At 39.1% G+C, this 18,609-nt stretch overlaps 1 protein-coding gene across 1 annotated transcript; it reads right to left on the bottom strand.

Annotated features, from left to right (window-relative positions):
* Positions 1-227: 227 nt before the first annotated feature.
* On the bottom strand, positions 228-1,337 carry LOC121389726. Its single transcript, XM_041521377.1, has one exon. It carries the CDS (start codon positions 1,335-1,337, stop codon positions 228-230), a length of 1,110 nt encoding a protein of 369 aa, XP_041377311.1.
* Between the last annotated feature and the right edge of the window lie 17,272 nt (positions 1,338-18,609).

Genomic DNA, 18,609 nt, shown 5'->3' with positions numbered 1-18,609 from the left:
CTGAGTAGTGCTGTCCACAAGTTAGAATTACCTCGATCGAGAGATAAGTTGATGATACACGTAATCACCACTACGTATATGATGATTTGAGAGAAAAAAACTGTTTCCGATTTGGCCACACGTTTACTAAAAAATGTCCAGGTATCACCCGAATGACTTCTTGACAGAGGTTGTGTCTCTACAATTTCTTCCATGATAATGAAAAGTCAAACATGTGCTGAGGTCTTTTATACTGTCTGATATCGAACAACGTCTGCTTCTTGAATCCACGAATTGTACTTCTTAGGCCAGTGAAGCCATTTGACCAACACTTCTTTCTGTTTGTTACGAGTTCTCCTTTTCACAATGTCTTGGATACGGTACATTTGATTAGGATTCTCAGTCACCTTTTGAAGTTCAGCTGCATAGAATGTTCCTTCAATGGCATCACCACCCCAATCCTTTAATTTGTACAAGTCTTTACCTTGAGACCAGTACCTTTTCTCAATGGTAAATATTTCGCCAGACCATTTCTCTTGGTATTCCCGATCAAAGGTGTCCCGAAGATGACTGACTCCTACTTTGTCACCTGTGTTAAATGTAAACTTTATCTTTTTGTGGATTGCCTTTTTAGGTTTGATCAGGTACTGAGACAGACGGACCTCTTCTTCGTTCGTTTGGTTGACACTGGCTGGTGTTTGACCTAACATTCGATGCTTGGTGTGGTTATAGCTATAGACGACCTTCTCTAGGACATCCATGTACTTGTAAGTAAAGTTTTTTAACATGTAGCGATAGAGACGTATATTGATGGTTTTAATGACCCGTTTGGCATAACTTGCTTTGATTTCATTTAGAGCTAACAGCTGCGTTATGCCATATGATTTCAGCAATGCTTTGACCTTATGGTTCTTGTATTCTGACCCTGAATCGGACTGAAACAGTTTGGGTTTTCTGGACTCTGATTTCCAGAATTCTGTCAAAGTCTCTACCACGTTGTTCCCCGTTTTCGACTTGAGTGGTAGCACCCACAAGTACCTGGAGAACAGGTCAATGATCATCATGAGGTATCTCACCCCGTCACTGTATTTAGCCAAACTGACCATATCCATCAGATCGGATTGCCAGTGACTGTCTAACCCTTCCACAACATAGGTATTACGTGGAAACTTTCGCCTCACTTGATGTGTCATGGTATAGGTCTCTTGACCTTTCAACCATGATTTAATATGTGTCAGAGGAATTTTAAATTTACCCTCTGCTTTAACAGCTTGATACAGTTTACTAGGACCTGCATAACTCCCAGGATGTTTTACATCGTAGTAAATAGACTCTAGGTACCTTTCCCACCGAGACATCGTTCTCAACTGACATACATGTAACAAAGTCATGCTATTTATAAATAACGGAAGGATACAACACAAAATTTTATTACTAAACAACAAAAATGTAGTACATAAAATATATGACAAAACATAGTTATGACAAAAAACATTCAATGTCTCACACGTGTTTGAAACAGTTAATGTCTGAACACGTTATTCACATGGGGACATCTTGGAGAGAGTCTGTAATGTTCCATCACAGGATCGTCCATTCTCTGCCATCGGTAGGCGCGTAGTCCACAACAGTAACAGACGACGGCATCATGATCCCCTGTGTAGAAGAAACCGGCCTTGTCGAGCTCCCTCGGTTTCTGCCGTAACTGTATTGGCCACCACCCAAATGTCTGCATCCTCGTGTAGACGTGGCGCATTTCGGGACGATGGCAGAACAGGTAACGTCTCGAACAGCAGTCTTCTTCATCCCAGGCAGCGTCTGTTTTATATTCTCGAGCGGCATCTGTTTGATCCATGGGTTCTTTGATTTCACCATCTTCATTTTCATCCATATTGTCACAGGCAGCACCGTTTGATCCATGAAATGTTCTTCTGGTTTGGTAGCCACTCTTTTACATTTGATTGTACGTCTTTCTGAACATTTGCAGACCAAGATGTCGTCCTTGTCGCTACTGCTGCTGCTACTAATACTGCTCGAATATCCCGATGCCATCTTCTTCGTTCCAGATAGAGTGCAACAAGACACAAGAATGTCAGAATCATAAAACACGTCTGTTCTCTAGCACAGTCACAAAGCAAATGTTCATCCAAAACAAAACTCGTTCACCACTGGTGACACTCGTTAGGGTTGCAGAAGTTACACTGAAGAAATCCCATCTGGTTTTGATGGTCGTCTTGCATGGCGCAGGGCACAATTGAGTTCAGCTCTGGTACAAAGTCACACATGACTGTGAAACAGCCTTTCAGTTTCTCCCATTGTTGTAGAGAAAGGAATATTCCCTTCTTCGAAGGTTTCACAGATTTCGTTTCATCACACCACCACCACTGACGCAGGTCCACCCCAGCAAAGTTCTTGTCGACGCTGACATGGACGTTGGCACCAAGGTGTCTGAACCATTTTTCGTCTTTCCCCTGGTTTAATGCTGAAATTGTTTCGTCAATTTGCCTTTTACATCCACACAGTTCGATCCACTGCTTAAGACTAAGAACAATACCTCGCTTGGTGAGAAAAGTTTTCCCCTTGTCACTGTCAAATTTCCTTAATTGAATAGCAGTGTCCCCTTTCCATAACTTGGCCACCACGTAGACATCTCGCTTCATCACTTGTGGAACAGGCCATCTCTGGATTGAACGTAGATCTGATCATTTTCGGAAAGCGAATGACAATTAAACCATATCTATCCTTTTTATACTCTTCGTGCCAGTCTAAGTAGGTCGGGGGCATTCTAAGTAGGTCATGGTCGGGTCAGTAGGACTTTGCACACGGCACAGTAGGTCAGGGCCGGGTCAGTAGGACGAGGTCACGTGATAAGGCCGTGACGTCATCAAGTTCAAGGTCAGGGCCGTGACGTCATTAAGGTCAAGGTCACGGAAAGTAGGTCATGACCCCAGGTAGGCCTCCTTACTACTCATTCCTGAGTTTGCTGCAATTTTAAAGATGTTACCGACTAACAGATACTTTTTAACGAGTGTAAGTACATATCAAATATGTGTCTGCATAAAATATTAGTGGCTGTATATTAAACGTGTTTTTGATCGTTCAAATATTCAAATTTCATTTTATTTCCTAAAAACATTATTTGAAGGCAAAATCCAGTTTGGGCTTCTTGCAAATATTAAAGGGACATTCCTGAGTTTGCTGCAATCTTTAAGATGCTTTCGATGAACAGAGACATTTTAACGATTGTAATTATATATCAAATATATTTTTTGCATAATATATTAGTGGTTGTATATTAAACGTGTATCTGATCTGAAGACAAAATCCAGTTTGGGCTCCTTGCAAATATTGAGATGACCAGATACACATTGAATATACAGACACTGATATTCTAAACCAGAAAATATAATTAATATGTAAGTTTAATCGTAGAAATATTTTATTAGTCGGGAACATCTTACAATGTAGCAAACTTGGGAATGTCCCTTTAAGACGACCAGGTCAAGGGGGTCAAGCTGCTCATTTCTGAGATAACGGGTAGTTCTGCACAAAATTCGAGTAACTTTTTTTACAGATACCCCATACATGTTTCAAGCACACGGCTACTTGACAAAGTGGTATTAGATGAAATAAAATTGCATACATGTTTTGCCCAGATGAAACTATTTTTTTACAACACACTCACATTTATGTCCACTTCTCTATCAAAAGTCGGGTTAATGAATATGCATCCGAATTGTGAAGAAATACCTCACAAATGAACGGCAAGCTGGCGACAACAAATTGTATGTTGAACAAGAAAACAAACGTCACGGAATTAAAAGCTTGATTAAAATTAGGGACGTTGTCGATACACTACGGCATGCTGCAGCAAACCCACGTGTGTTTCAAAATGACTTAAATTATTGTTACTTTTCAAAAATACAGGTGTGGTGACATGCACTCATGATTCACTGTCAAATCAGTGATGATATTAGGTGTTCGCATAAGATGAGCGTATCCTGCCTCACCAGTGGCACCCATCGTGAGTACTGCCACCACAGCTGACTTCTGACATTGTAAGTGATAAAGTGGTAATTACTGTAACATTTTCCACTCGTACGGAACACAAATAGAACAATCTCTCAGCTTTCCTTATCGATGTCTAACGTTACTAGAATTAATACACGTTTCGTTAACTTTGAACAAAAATAAAAATAAATAAATAACAAAGAAGCGAATATTTGGAAATCAAAATACAAACTTCAGTCGTTAATTGTCCAAACATAGCCTAAATACATTATTTCAAACCATAATCTGTCCCATCACCTACAAAAAAGTGTTTTGTAAATAATTTCAGTTTGGTTTGACGTAAGAAGAAAAACAAAAGTATTTTGGAAAGAACAAGAACAAGAACGTACTATCTTTGTGACCAATTTAAATAACAATCGGCTCAGAAATAAATAACATATAGTAAATTTCATAGCATGAAATAAGGAATTACCCGTGGGACGGACTATAAGCTAGACACATGACATTTTATGATCGCTGGCAGCCGAGGATTAGTCCATATCTGACGTGGTAAGTCATACAGTGATTGGCTACTAGCTGGGTAATTACTGAGACAATCACCACGAAGATAACCAGTACATCCTTTCAGCCACAAATAGAGTACTGAAAGAACCCATTTCCAACTGAACAAGCGACATTGCACCAGGGAAGTGATATGAGTTACTGGGATAATTATATAGATGAGAAATATACAGCAGGATTGGGGAAGTAAAGCCGTATATTTAGTACCAGCTCCAACCATGAAACCTGACTGATATTAAAACAAGTAGTACCCGCTATATCTATTATAGTATGATACCCCACTGATATCAAAACACGTAGTATATGCTCCATCTATGGTCCCTGACTGATATCAAAACACGTAGTATATGCTCCATCTATGGTCCCTGACTGATATCAAAACAAGTAGAATCCACTATGTCTACGACCCCTGACTAATATCAAAACAAGTAGTATCCGTTATATCTATGATCTCTGACTGATACCAAAACAAGGAGTATCCGCTATATCTATGCTACCTGACTGATATTAAAACAAGTAGTACCCGCTATATCTATTATAGTATGATACCCCACTGATATCAAAACACGTAGTATATGCTCCATCTATGGTCCCTGACTGATATCAAAACACGTAGTATATGCTCCATCTATGGTCCCTGACTGATATCAAAACAAGTAGTATCCACTATGTCTACGACCCCTGACTGATATCAAAACAAGTAGTATCCGTTATATCTATGATCTCTGACTGATACCAAAACAAGGAGTATCCGCTATATCTATGCTACCTGACTGATATCAAAACAAGTAGTACCCGGTATATATAACATACCCGACTGATATCAAAGCAAGTAGTGCCTGCTCCAACCTTGAACCCTGACTGATATCAAAACAAGTAGTACCCTGTATATATAATATACCAGACTGATTTCAAGCCCTGGTTTGGAAAAACCTAGTAAGGCACATTTGAATAATTTTTAGAAAATTTAACAAAAATGATCAATCCTTGGATTAAGCTCCATAATTGTGAAATTGCCGATACCAAGCCATGATTACTGAATGTTAGGGGCATACTTTACGTAATACATATTAAAACAAATTTTCCATTTTTTATTTGTTTACATTTGCACTTACTAGGTCATTCCAGATTAAGTCTTCTAGTACGTATTAATTAAACTTTGCAACAACAAAAACCTAGCATATCTACAGTCAATTTAATCAGTTAAAGTCATACACGGCCAAAAAAGGAGACGAAAACAAGAAATAATGTTCCTACATAAATGAGGAAGTAAAATGACTGGAATAACTTCCTAAAGTCATCAACAAACTTATAAAATGATGTGTTAGATCACTTTGGGACCAATACAATAATAAACCAAACTTTAAATGTTTTTCGCCATAATGAAACTTAAAAATGCTTCTTTTGCGAAAATCAAACGAAGTTTTTACTATCAGAATAATAAAACAAATTCAATGTTTTTTGCTTTGAAAAACTGTCATAAGGCTACATCAGTCATCTGACTACGGTTTCACTGGAATGTTTTAACCAGATCATTGCTCACGTCATTCACAGGCATATCTAGCCAGAACGTCTTTTTCGGTCCAGGAAATGATTGAATGAGCTGTAGGATCTTCTGCTTTTTTGGTTGTGGAAATTCCACGAGGTCCATGCAAATTGTCTGGACGAGTTTCAATGTTAAATTTTGGTCTCAAAACGTCAACTTCAGTTGGATCATCATCGAAGGAGTGTTTGCACCACATTGATCTTGAACCCTTAACAAAGTGAACCTCACACAGGTCAGTCAAATATGGTAACGTTACCTTGTCGTGACATGTGTCCATCTTCCATTGCATAAAAATCACTATGATGCATTACCACAGTTTTAATTTTTTGGCTCTCGTTTTGGCACAATTCGACAAAATCGTCGAAAGTGTGAATTTTTTACACTTTTTCATTTGTGATCCAATGTTACCATGCATGCTATCTGTTCGCATTAAGGTATGTCCCCTTTCAAGGTACCTCAGTGATTTTCTTTGGACCCCATTCCTGATTTGTACACCAGACAAGAGCAGAAAACAGAGTCCAATTTTTGTTTTGCCCAGAACAATTATCTGCCCAGAAAACTACTGTGCCTTTCCCTGATAAGTTAATACACTTTATGTAGGCAGGTGCAAAATGTGTCGCAAACCCTCCCGCTATCCCTTCATGCCAACAGACAATAAAATCTACATCTTCCTTCAAAGAGGCAAATGTTTCATTAAAACAACTAAACGTGAAACCAAAAAGATTTCTTTGGCAATAAAATTACTTTTTGCATGTCAGCGGTGAACAAACATTGGTTGTGATGGTTAGAGTTAACATCGTCCTGATATTTTATCCTGGCATTGATGTATCTGGCTCTGTGTTTTTGGGAATCCTCACACACCACACACGTTGCTTCATCATGGCCATCTTCTGAGGATGCCAAGTGCGATTTGTGTCTAGTACACACATCACATTCATCCTGAGATAGACGCCCAAAGCCAATGTTCATCGTTTCTAACACTCGGCGATAAACAGGATAGCTTACATCACTAACTTGTTCTCTGTAATCTTTCCATATGGCAATGATAGTGTGATCATCGTCTAAATACCTACGATTAGGGGAGTACTGAAGATTGTAGTGACTTATTTGAGGGTGAAAACTTTCAATATGCTCCTGCTCCTTCTTGTTTTGGAGGCAGCCTTCCCCCGTTTATCGGTAGGTTTCTTAAGGATGTTGTTGGGACTTTCAGCTTTTTCCTGACAAACTCTGTCACTCTGCCATCAGTATTTAGACCCAGAGTACGAAGACACATATGTTTGCATACGGATATTTTGGAAACGCCCACAGGTAACAGATATGTCAGTATATGGGTGCGAGAATACTGGTCTTGTGCTATTTTGCGTCTTTTGACCGAGTGAATCAGAATATGTGCATCAAACCAGAATCTACGTTCACCAAAGTCAAGATACCAAAATACATCATTGATAGTATGGCGTTGCTCCTCTGTTATTTTAGTGACACAGGATTTTCGGCAGGTATCCTTGGAAGGCTCCAGGAGAACATACTTTTCCTTGTGGTATTGTTGTCTGTCCTGCTCATTCCGACGCCGTTTTCTATCAAATAAAACATTACAGTTCATGCACTCATGTGGTTGCAACATACCTAAAGGGAATGTCTTATCCATGTTTCATATTTTGTATGGGATGAGTTTAAAGCAGACACATCTACTCCCAGCAAAGCATAAGCACAACACTTTTATCAAACTTTGCAATTTTAACACATGAAATTGTCTAAAATAATAACTGCTAATTTTTTGTTGTTTCAAGGTTGAATGCAGATCAGATTTCATCTGGTAAAACCTAGCAACTGAAAATGTAAACAAATAAATAATTAAATGTTTTGAACATGTCACACAAAGTATGCCACATACAGTTAATAATTTAGGCATAATTTTAGCAATTTAATGTTATGGGATGAAATCAGTTTTCCCACTTTTCTCTTCAAACCATTAATGACAATAAACTTACCAAGTTTATCCAGACCATTTACGTAATCATATTGTAATTTATTTTATCAAATTGTTACACTAACCTTGATTTTTCCAACTACATCGTCAGTAACAGATTCTGCTTGGCGATCGCAATCAGTAACTGTTGATGCAGCACGGTTGATCGATTGGTCATGATTGGTAATAAAAGCAGAAGTAGCAGGCGATCCATTTGTGTCCATCATTGGGGGCTCCTCAAGTCTGGTGTTGTGGTCATCATCAACATTACTAATGACATTACTTGTACTCTCTGTATCTAAGATACCTGACTGATATCAAAACAAGTAGAACATGCTCCAGCCGTGAACCGTGACTGGTATCAAAACAAGTAGTACCCGCTATATCTCATGATACCCCACTGATATCAAATGATGTAGTATCAGCTCTAACCATTGGCTCAACTGATATCGAAACAAATTAAACATTCAAATCATGTGGTGTATTGGCATGTCTAAGTGTCTGCTTAATACATGTTTCATAAATTCATTAATTATTATAATGTAATATATTGCATAAATACGTAATATAGTATATAAAACACGAACATTGTATCTGGAAGTAGCCATATGGAAAGCTTAACCCTAGTTTCAACCAGAGAAAATAGCATTAAGTTTGGATAATCTACAAACCTGTAACTCATTTGGACAACAGTCTGTGATGTTGAAACAGTGAAATACCCTTAAACAGGAGACGAGCGTATGTGCATTTTAAAAATAGGAAACATCCATTTCGTAGTAATAGAAACACCAGGATGATCAGAAACACTTCGGATGTAAGAAAATGGATAATCTAGACAATAAAATTCAAGTAATATCTGATTTCAAGTATGACAAATTGTTATAATTGTGAAATACATGCTGTTGTGTTTAAACACTAATGTCTGTCACTTTAAATCATTGCTAACTTTAGTTTTATGCTACTGTACACACTACCAATGGGGGTGTTTGCGTGCTTGCGTTTTCATCTCTCTCTCTCTCTCTCTCTCTCTCTCTCTCTCTCTCTCTCTCTCTCTCTCTCTCTCTCTCTCTCTCTCTCTCTCTCTCTCTCTCTGCGAGACGTAGCCCAGTGGTACAGCGCTCGCTCGATGCACGGTCGGTGTCGGATCGATCCCTGTCGGTGAGCCCATTGGGCTATTTCTCGTTCCAGCCAGTGCACCACGACTGGTATATCAAAGGCCGTGGTATGTACTATCCTGTATATGGGGTGGTGCATATAAAAGATCCGACAGCGGGTTTCCTCTGTCAATATCTGTGTGGTCCTTAACCATATGTCTGACGCCATATAACCGTAAATACAATGTGTTGAGTGCGTTGTTAAATAAAACATTTCTTTCTGTATGTGTGTTAATTCCTGTCTTGTAACTTCCCCTCCATAGTTGAACGAATGATTAGTGAATAGTTTACTACGACAGATTGACTAGAAGGAAATTCGGTGTTATCGACAGACGTGGACTAAGCGGTGTTCTGCCAATACGGTCAGCTGCTGGCGTGTGCGGATATTGTTGTTCTTGCACAACTGTTAAGTGTCATTACAGTGTCTCGGTGTAAGGAACACGTCACTGGTTTCCTGGCTAACTGTCGCCTGAAAATCGTAGAGAAATGTTTCTTTAATTCTATAAGACGGAAATGGTTTACTGACTTGAGACGTTAATGTAACGATGTATAGCAACATAGCCTGTTGGCCGAATAGCCCACACCCATATACCAGTCAAACATTATACGTCAAATAGTGAAACATTGTATCTGAATGGATATCCTCATCAAGATGTGTGTTGTATATATTATTGGTGTGTGTGTGTGTGTAAAGTAAGATTAGATGCAAACATGTAGGTATATTTTGGTATCACATCCTTAAGAAAAACCCGTCTGTTCCAGCCAGTGCTCTACGACTGGTGTAAGACAGGCTGTGGTATGTACTATCCTATGTGTGGGATGTTGCATATACCCTTGCTGCTAATCGGAAAGAGTAGCCCATGAAGTGGCGACAGCGGGTTTTCTCTCTCCATATCTGTGTGGTCCTTATCCTATGTCCGACGCCATATAACCGAAAATAAAATATGTTGAGTGCGTCGTTAAATAAAACATTTCCTTCCTTCATTAAAAAAAAAATGATGACCTGCCCGCCCATAGACCGGGATGTAGATGGGCTTCTGCCAGAAAATATTTGGATGGTACGTACTTTAACACACACACACACACACCACCACCACCACCACCACCACCACCCGATCATTAGTGTCCCTACTAGGCGGTTATGGGTTGGGAATCTTTTGAAATTGGATACCGCATTGCATGTAGTAGGACACATTTTAAACAGCAGTTGTCTAACTATAATCTTTGTAAAGACCTTTTTTAATAAACATGTGTCCATTAATTTCCAAGATTATAGTGAAAGTAGTGGCAGAAACCCTGGTAGAGGTGGGTACCCATCATATAAAATATATGTCAAAGTATTTAATATCATATTGTTGTTACTGGCGTTTCCTTGACAAGGAGTAGTAGATGGAAAACAGAACAACGAATGACGTTATTAAATGACACTGCCTAAGTTAGAAATGAAGAATTTTAAAAATACGTGAAACTGTTACCGTAGAATAAGCAAACATTGAAGTCGCACAAGCTAATCTCATTTTCATGATTATTCCAGGGAGGAACACGTGTAAGGTCCCGCTCGGGGTTACATCTGCTATAGGTGACGAAGGTGTTCTCAAATATAAGAAGACGTTTGTTTTGTTTAACGACACCACTGGAGCACATTGATTAATTACTCATCGGCTATTGGATGTCAAACATTTGGTAATTGTGACTCGTAGTCACCAGAGGAAGCCCGCTACATTTAATCTAATGCAGCAAGTTTCTTTTATGTGCACAATCCCAGACACGATAGCACATGCCACGGCCTTTAATATACCAGTCGTGGTGTACTGCCTGGAACGAGAAATAGCTCAATGGGCCCACCGACGGGGATCGATCCCAAACCGACCGCGCAGCAAGCGAGTGCTTTACGACTGGGCTACGTCCCGCCCTGCTCTAAAATATAAAGAAAAAAATAAATGTTTTAGTTAACGACGCACTCAACACATTTTATTTACGGTTAAGGATCACACAGATATAGAGAGAGGAAACCCGCTGTCGCCACTTCATGGGGTACTCTTTTTGATTAGCAGCAAGGGATCTTTTATATGCACCATTCCACAGACAGGGTAGTACATACCACGGCCTTTGATATACCAGTCGTGGTGCACTGGCTGGAATGAGAAATAGCCCAATGGGCACACCGACGACCGTGCATCGAGCGAGCGCTTTACCACTCTAAAATATAAAGACACTGAGTTGGTTACCTCCCCTTCTAATGTGTAATTGTTCAACAAAACGTCCAAACAACAAAAGAAGACCACAGCTCAAACCACTCCGCAAGTGTTTCCGATGATATAGCAGTGAATAGTTTATACCCAACGAACCAACCAACAAATCTTCAACGTCTTGCTGTCTACGAAGGGAGGTACTGATTTCATCCCATTACATTGACACATCATTCAAGTGAATTTGAATCTCGTACGAATGTAGTTTATATGAACTGCATCTTATCAATGTTCAGTCTAGTGATTTTTTTTTATTTATTTTTTGTTATACCAATATACAGTAAAGTGAACTCTTGTCATCTGAATGTACAGTCTAGAAAATATCTGGAACGTGAATGCAGTCTGGTGAATTTCTATGGCATGTGAACTTAAAGTCTAACGAATTTCTATGCCATAGTCATTATAGTGTCAGTCATCGACTAGAAAACACTTTCTCTTCAGTGTCAAAAATTGCCAATTAATATTAATTCCAAATATGGGATTCTGACCAGAGGTTTTAATTCTTGATCTTTTTTATATTGATGTTGATCATCACTTAAGTTTTGCATTTACCATAGTTTGCACCCAATAGCCGATGTATTTTTTGCGCTTGGGTGTCGTTAAACATTCATTCATTCTGACCAGGGGCAAATTCAGTGAACCGCATGTAGTTTTTTACGCTACACGTTAAACCAAATTACCATTCCAGAAACCAGTCAAATAGGTTGCAAACGTTAGCGACATTTTTCACGGCTGGCTGAACTTCGGGCAGATGTGTCTGTTTCTGGTTGGTTTTAAAGGAGGGTTTAATTTTGTTAATCAAATCTAATATCTACAGGACAAGACTCACCTTGCGATTCGGTGAAAATGAATGAATGAATGAATGAATGTTTAACGACACCCCAGCACAAAACATACATCGGCTGTGGTAAATACAAAACTAAACAATGAAAATGAAGATTATTCACTATATTAATGCGAGATATCCAGCCGCCCGTCTATAGTCCTCTGTACGGGTTTCCCCACTAACTGAAATTATTGTGTTTCCCACAAGGGGCGGGAAGTAGCCCAGTGGTACAGTGCTCGCTTGATGCACGGTCGATTTGGAATTGATCCCCGTTGGAGGACCCTTTGGGCTATTTCTCGTTCCAGCCAGTGCACCACGACTGATATATTAAAGTCAGGGGTATGTAAAAGATTCCTTGCTACTAATCGAAAAATGTAGCGGGTTTCCTCTCTAAGACTATATGTCAAAATTAACAAATGTTTAAAAAAATCAATGTGCTCTAGTGGTGTGGTTAAACAAAACAAACTTGTTTTATTTCTCACAATTATTACCACTAAAGTGGTCTTCTTTTGAAGGAAATGCTTGTCTTGATCTCCCTTCCACATGTGTTAGGATCTAAATGTTTTATTTCTCACAATTATTACCACTAAAGTGGTCTTTTGAAGGAAATGCTTGTCTTGATCTCCCTTCCACATGTGTTAGGATCTAAATGTTTTTATTCCCACAATTATTACCACTAAAGTGGTCTTCTTTTGAAGGAAATGCTTGTCTTGATCTCCCTCCCACATGTGTTAGGATCTAAATGTTTTATTTCCCACAATTATTACCACTAAAGTGGTCTTCTTTTGAAGGAAATGCTTGTCTTGATCTCCCTCCCACATGTGTTAGGATCTAAATGTTTTATTTCCAACAATTATTACCACTAAAGTGGTCTTCTTTTGAAGGAAATGCTTGTCTTGATCTCCCTCCCACATGTGTTAGGATCTAAATGTTTTATTTCCCACAATTATTACCACTAAAGTGGTCTTCTTTTGAAGGAAATGCTTGTCTTGATCTCCTTCCCACATGTGTTAGGATCTAAATGTTTTATTTAATGTTTAACGACATCCAAGTAAAGAAAACACATTGGCTAACAGTGTCAAAGGTAAGTATATTAATATGATTATTTACATTCAAAATACAAAATTATATAATTATGCAGAGCAAAATAAAATACAATGCAAATGTCAAGGTAAAGTATATTTTACAATTCTGTAGGCCCTACAAACATCTTGTTTCTTCTTTTTTTTAATAAATTTAAATCTTGGTGGAATTTAAGATTATACCACATTTCTGTTACAAAATATATCTTCATCGGCTTCAGATAATGACACTCCAACAAAATGTGGACGAAGTCAACTATACTATCCTTATTTGCAATTGATAAAAACTAATTTTCGTATCGTCATCCCAACCAAGGGGTGCTCCAGTTTCCTGTACTGTAATGCTAAGAAACACGGAAGGGAGTCTGTTAAAATTAAATATTTGGATGTACATGAATCCTTAATCTCTTCCAGGGCTTTAATGATTGCTTAAATCTCAGCAGTAAATATGTATGCCAAATCAGGTAATCTCATGGAAATCGTTGTGTCTGATGGAAAACAGTGTAGCAGAAGCCACACAATTCCCATCCCGTGATACGTCCGTATAAACAGCAATGTAATTACTGTATCCGTCTTAAATGTCCACGAAATGTTTTTAATATATAACTGCATCAGTGCGATTTTTCTTTAAATGCTCATGATCGAATTTAATTTTGGGTGGTTTGATACACGAAGATGGCAAAACAAAATATGAATGTGTTTAATAAACATGTCGATTAAATCAATGTTGGAAAGTGATTAAATCAATGTTAGAAAGTGATAAAAACTGCGACGACCAAATGTGCGGATGGCATTCAGCCTTGCATCAAATATCTCCACATGTTTGTTATCAAATTTCACATTATATTGATGATTTTAATCTCGGTAGCATACTGCAGAGAAGCCTTCAAATCTCACTTACTGTTTGCATATGCCATAGTTTGATACCCAATAGCCGATGTATTTTTCGTTCCGGGGTGTCGTTAAACATTCATTCATTCATTCATTCATGCATACCTCTTGCACCCAATCGCTTTGAGAGACGTCCCCGTTGAGGAATAAATTAAATTACGGTAGGTGAAAAACGACCACGATTCCGTATTGGGAGATTGATCATCGTGGAATGAAATATGTCGACACTAATTAATAATTAAGTGATTTTAACCTCTTCCCGGTGAGGATTAGAGTGAATTAGTCTTTACAGGAGGGGTTCGAAAAAGGCAAAGCACAAGTCCCTGGTTGTCAGTAGGATCACTGAAGGTAGACCTTGTGTGATGACCCATAAACATGATCAAAGTTTAATAGATAGATAGATAGATAACTAGTTTAACTTGCTCATATACCACTAGGGTTTCGAACACGCCCATCCAGAATCCGACCTCCAATAGAATCGGTGGCCTGACTTTGGAGGGGGGGTAGGGTAGAGTTGAAAATGGGCAGAATTTTGAAAATAGCAATTAGTAAATAAAAGTGAATAGAATTAAAAAATAAAAAGTTACAAGCCACAAATAAAAAGAATTGACTCCTTGGCCGAACATTTATATAATTTGGAGCATTTTAGAAGGACAGTCCAAAAATAAATAAGAGAAAGAGGAGAGGAGAGGAGAGGACTATTTAATAATATTAAAAAAAGAAAGTAATTTCGACATAAAATTTTGAACGAAGGTCTAAAAGTTTAAAGTCCGATCTATATGTTCACGTGAGTGGCCTCGTTAAGGCCGTTAGGGTGCACAGCTTATAGGGACGAGATGGGTTGCATCCCGTCAAGAAAACCCCTAGATTAACAGTCATTAGACGTTGACAGTGTAGTGTTGTGCTGAAATACAGATCTTGAGAAGCTGGATCCGTCTGAACGAGAGAGAGTATCTGACTAGGGTATAGTCCAGTCGTCATGGGTTGGTATAGTGGTGCGGACTGGCCCGACTCCAGTGAATACGAGATGGTATGAATATAAAACAAGGTAAAGTCTATAAAAGAGTAGTAGGGGCCGACCCCGCTTCCTATTTCGTCTTTGAGTGGGGCGGTCAATATTCCAGTGCTGCTAGGACAGGCTCGGACATGTAGAGACTAAACGCGAACAACCGTGGCGTTCTGCAGAAAGACAAGTCGAAAAACAAGTCGACATAGTCAACCGAACACAAAAATGTATCTGTTTAGTTTTTAAAATGTTCATTTTGCTTTTTTAGTTATATATATATATATCTAGGAATGCCTAGAGAAAAGTCGGCAGAGTAGGGGGTGGTGGGGAATTTGGATAATACATTTAGCGGCATCGGAGGGAGATAGAAACACGGTGACGGACACAACAAGAGAAGTTCTGATTATTGGCACCAAAGTCGGCAGTGCATCCAACTCAAATGCCGCAAGAATTCTGGACCATCTGTGGGCTGAATCAACTCGCTTGGTAGACTTTTTTCTCTGTCAAATAACAAACGGCGAGCAAAGGAAACAATATCTTTTAAAATAAATTCGAGGATGGTTTGCAGGCTTTTTCAAAAGGGGGCACCAATGTGTATTACAGCCATTGAACTATATGTATGATCTGTAAGTAGTTTGTGTTAGTGAATTGGGTATCCTCATATAGACGAGTCCTATTGTGGAGTTGTGGTGGCCGGGCACATTAATCTCTACGTTGGTAACACTCGTTTGAAATATGTAAGCTATAATGGCTTAGTTGGTGCACCCCACCTTTCGTTGGTGGACACTTGAAAAGGATGGGTATGTATGCATTCACGTTGGTGGACATTCGTGGTTGCCTCCATGCACATGCGGAATGCACTGGAGGGTCTTCCCTTTAGGGACCCTAGGGCGGGTACGGCTGTGCTGCCAGGGCAAAACCCCGGCTGGGCTGGCATTGGTCGGTGTCTGGCCATCGCGGTTCTGCTGTAGTGATTCGTCTTAGGACGTATTTCATGATAAATGAATTAAATACTACGTCACTTTTATTACATGAATTTGGCTTTGTCTTTTGTATTATTCATGCATTTTGGGTTACGATGAGACAAAGAAAGAAAGAAATGTTTTATTTAACGACGCACTCAACACATTTTATTTTCGGTTATATGGCGTCAGACATATAGTTAAGGACCACACAGATTTTGAGAGGAAACCCGCTGTCGCCACTACATGGGCTACTCTTTCCGATTAGCAGCAAGGGATCTTTTATTTGCGCTTCCCACAGGCAGGATAGCACAAACCATGGCCTTTGTTGAATCAGTTATGGATCACTGGTCGGTGCAAGTAGTTTACACCTACCCACTAAGCCTTGCGGTGCACTCACTCCGGGTTTGGAGTCGGTATCTGGATTAAAAATCCCATGCCTCGACTGGGATCCGAACCCAGTACCTACCAGCCTGTAGACCGATGGCCTAACCACGACGTCACCTAGGCCGCTACGATGAGACAAATGAGTTAACAGCCATGAATGTCCAGCAGCATCATGACCTGAAAACAGTGTTGACGTGTATCATCAGTCAAAGCATTATGTTAACTGACCCATTTCACTTCTAGAATGTAGGAAATTACATTTTTGAACATCAAGTTGTCAAACTTTTCCGCGGGAGCATCCTGTCGAACCCCTTTATAATTGACGTAAACGTGCTACCTAGGAGTCAGGTTATTTCTGCTAAAGGTTTTACTACAAATCTGTTACCGTTATACATTGACCATATTTTGACACCCAATAGCCGATGTATTTTTCGTGCTGGGGTGTCGTTAAATTGTATTCTATTCTATATTACCGTTATAGAAGATATTTTTGCATCACTTAGTAGAGTATTTTTTTCTAAAATATTTATAATTAGGACACTTGTGATGTACCTGTATCTGGTAGGCTAGAATTATAACTAGCACAGTTGTAGTGTAGGCGAGCGACAGCATAGGCGTACGGGCTTCTGTATTTTTAGGGGTCAGGGCAGGCTGGGTTTTACCCGAATTAAGCAAAACTGCCCGAATCTGGATAACAGCATTTATTCATATTAACATTACTGCCAAACAGCTATATAGCATTATAAACGAATCACTACGCGTTTTTACATGGATTACAACTAATTTTGCCGGTAGAATGATGGAAATACATAGTGAAAAGGTATCAGATTAGAACATTTTGCCAGAATATCGCTATGCCCCCCCCCCCCCCCCCCCCCCCCCGCCCTCCTGTCTTGTACGCTTATGCGTGGTAGTACAATCGGTTGAACAGTTTCAAACTGTCACGGCTTGACATAATATCCAGGGGACAGATGCAAGACAAATTACACGTAACCAGTTTAATGTATTTCCGACAGCAGACGTCAGGTTCTCATGGCGTAAGACGCAGATCCTGTTACAGCTTCCGCCATATTTTCAGACAAGGACAATTACCCTCTACAAATTACCGTTCGCATTTTAGGCTACAGAATCAGAGACAAACACAGAACTGTTAACCATTAAATATCGTGTTCCAAGGCAATTTTCTATTGTGTACTTTTATAGTCGAAACATCATTTGGCATTTCTTGTTCCAGCCAGTGAACATCGACTGGCATATCAAAGACATGGTATCTGCTATCCTGTCTGTGGGATGGTGCATATATAACATCTCTTTCTACTAATGGAAAAATGTAGGCTAGTGGACTTCCTCACTAAGACTATATGTTATAATTGCCAAATGTTTGACATCCAATACCCGATGATTAATAATCAATGTTTTCTGGTGGTGTCGTTAAAAAACCTTATTTTTTACATTTGGCATTCACAACACATTTTTATTCTTTCGCTACTGTATAGATGATACTCCCTGAGTGTCTTGAGATATTATAATTTATCAGCACGAGTTGATAAATGTATGAAATCCGAGCCTTGCCGAGGATTTTATACTTTTATCAACGAGTGCTGATAAATTATGATATCACAAGACACGAGGGGTATTCTTTTTATCATCCATTATAAAAAAAAAATCATTTGCGACAGTTGTAAACAATGTCAGTAATGTTGGTTAAATGTCACTATATTTGGCAGCGTAGACTCGTTAACTAGCAGCAAGGCAGTGGCGTGACGTCACTATCGATAGGTTTAGCGCTGAAACAAACACAGTGACGTAACAAAACATTGTCTTGTGATTAAAATTTGACCAATCTAGATTATAAGAAGTGATATCTCCTAGGAGAATATCGCAGGAGATATTGCAAATCATAGTGCCAGCGTTAGCTCTTACAAAAGCCTTTAATGGATGATAAATTATATTACATGTGTATAGGAGGTTTGCGTAACTTGGTAAGCT

This window comes from Gigantopelta aegis, chromosome 15 (genome assembly GCF_016097555.1).
Source record: "Gigantopelta aegis isolate Gae_Host chromosome 15, Gae_host_genome, whole genome shotgun sequence".
NCBI lineage: Eukaryota > Metazoa > Mollusca > Gastropoda > Neomphalida > Peltospiridae > Gigantopelta > Gigantopelta aegis.
This window is presented reverse-complemented; position numbering and strand designations above follow the sequence as displayed.

Excerpts from the sequence above, each read along its gene's own strand:
- LOC121389726 (XM_041521377.1), bottom strand. The coding sequence starts at position 1,337 with ATGTCTCGGTGGGAAAGGTACCTAGAGTCTATTTACTACGATGTAAAA.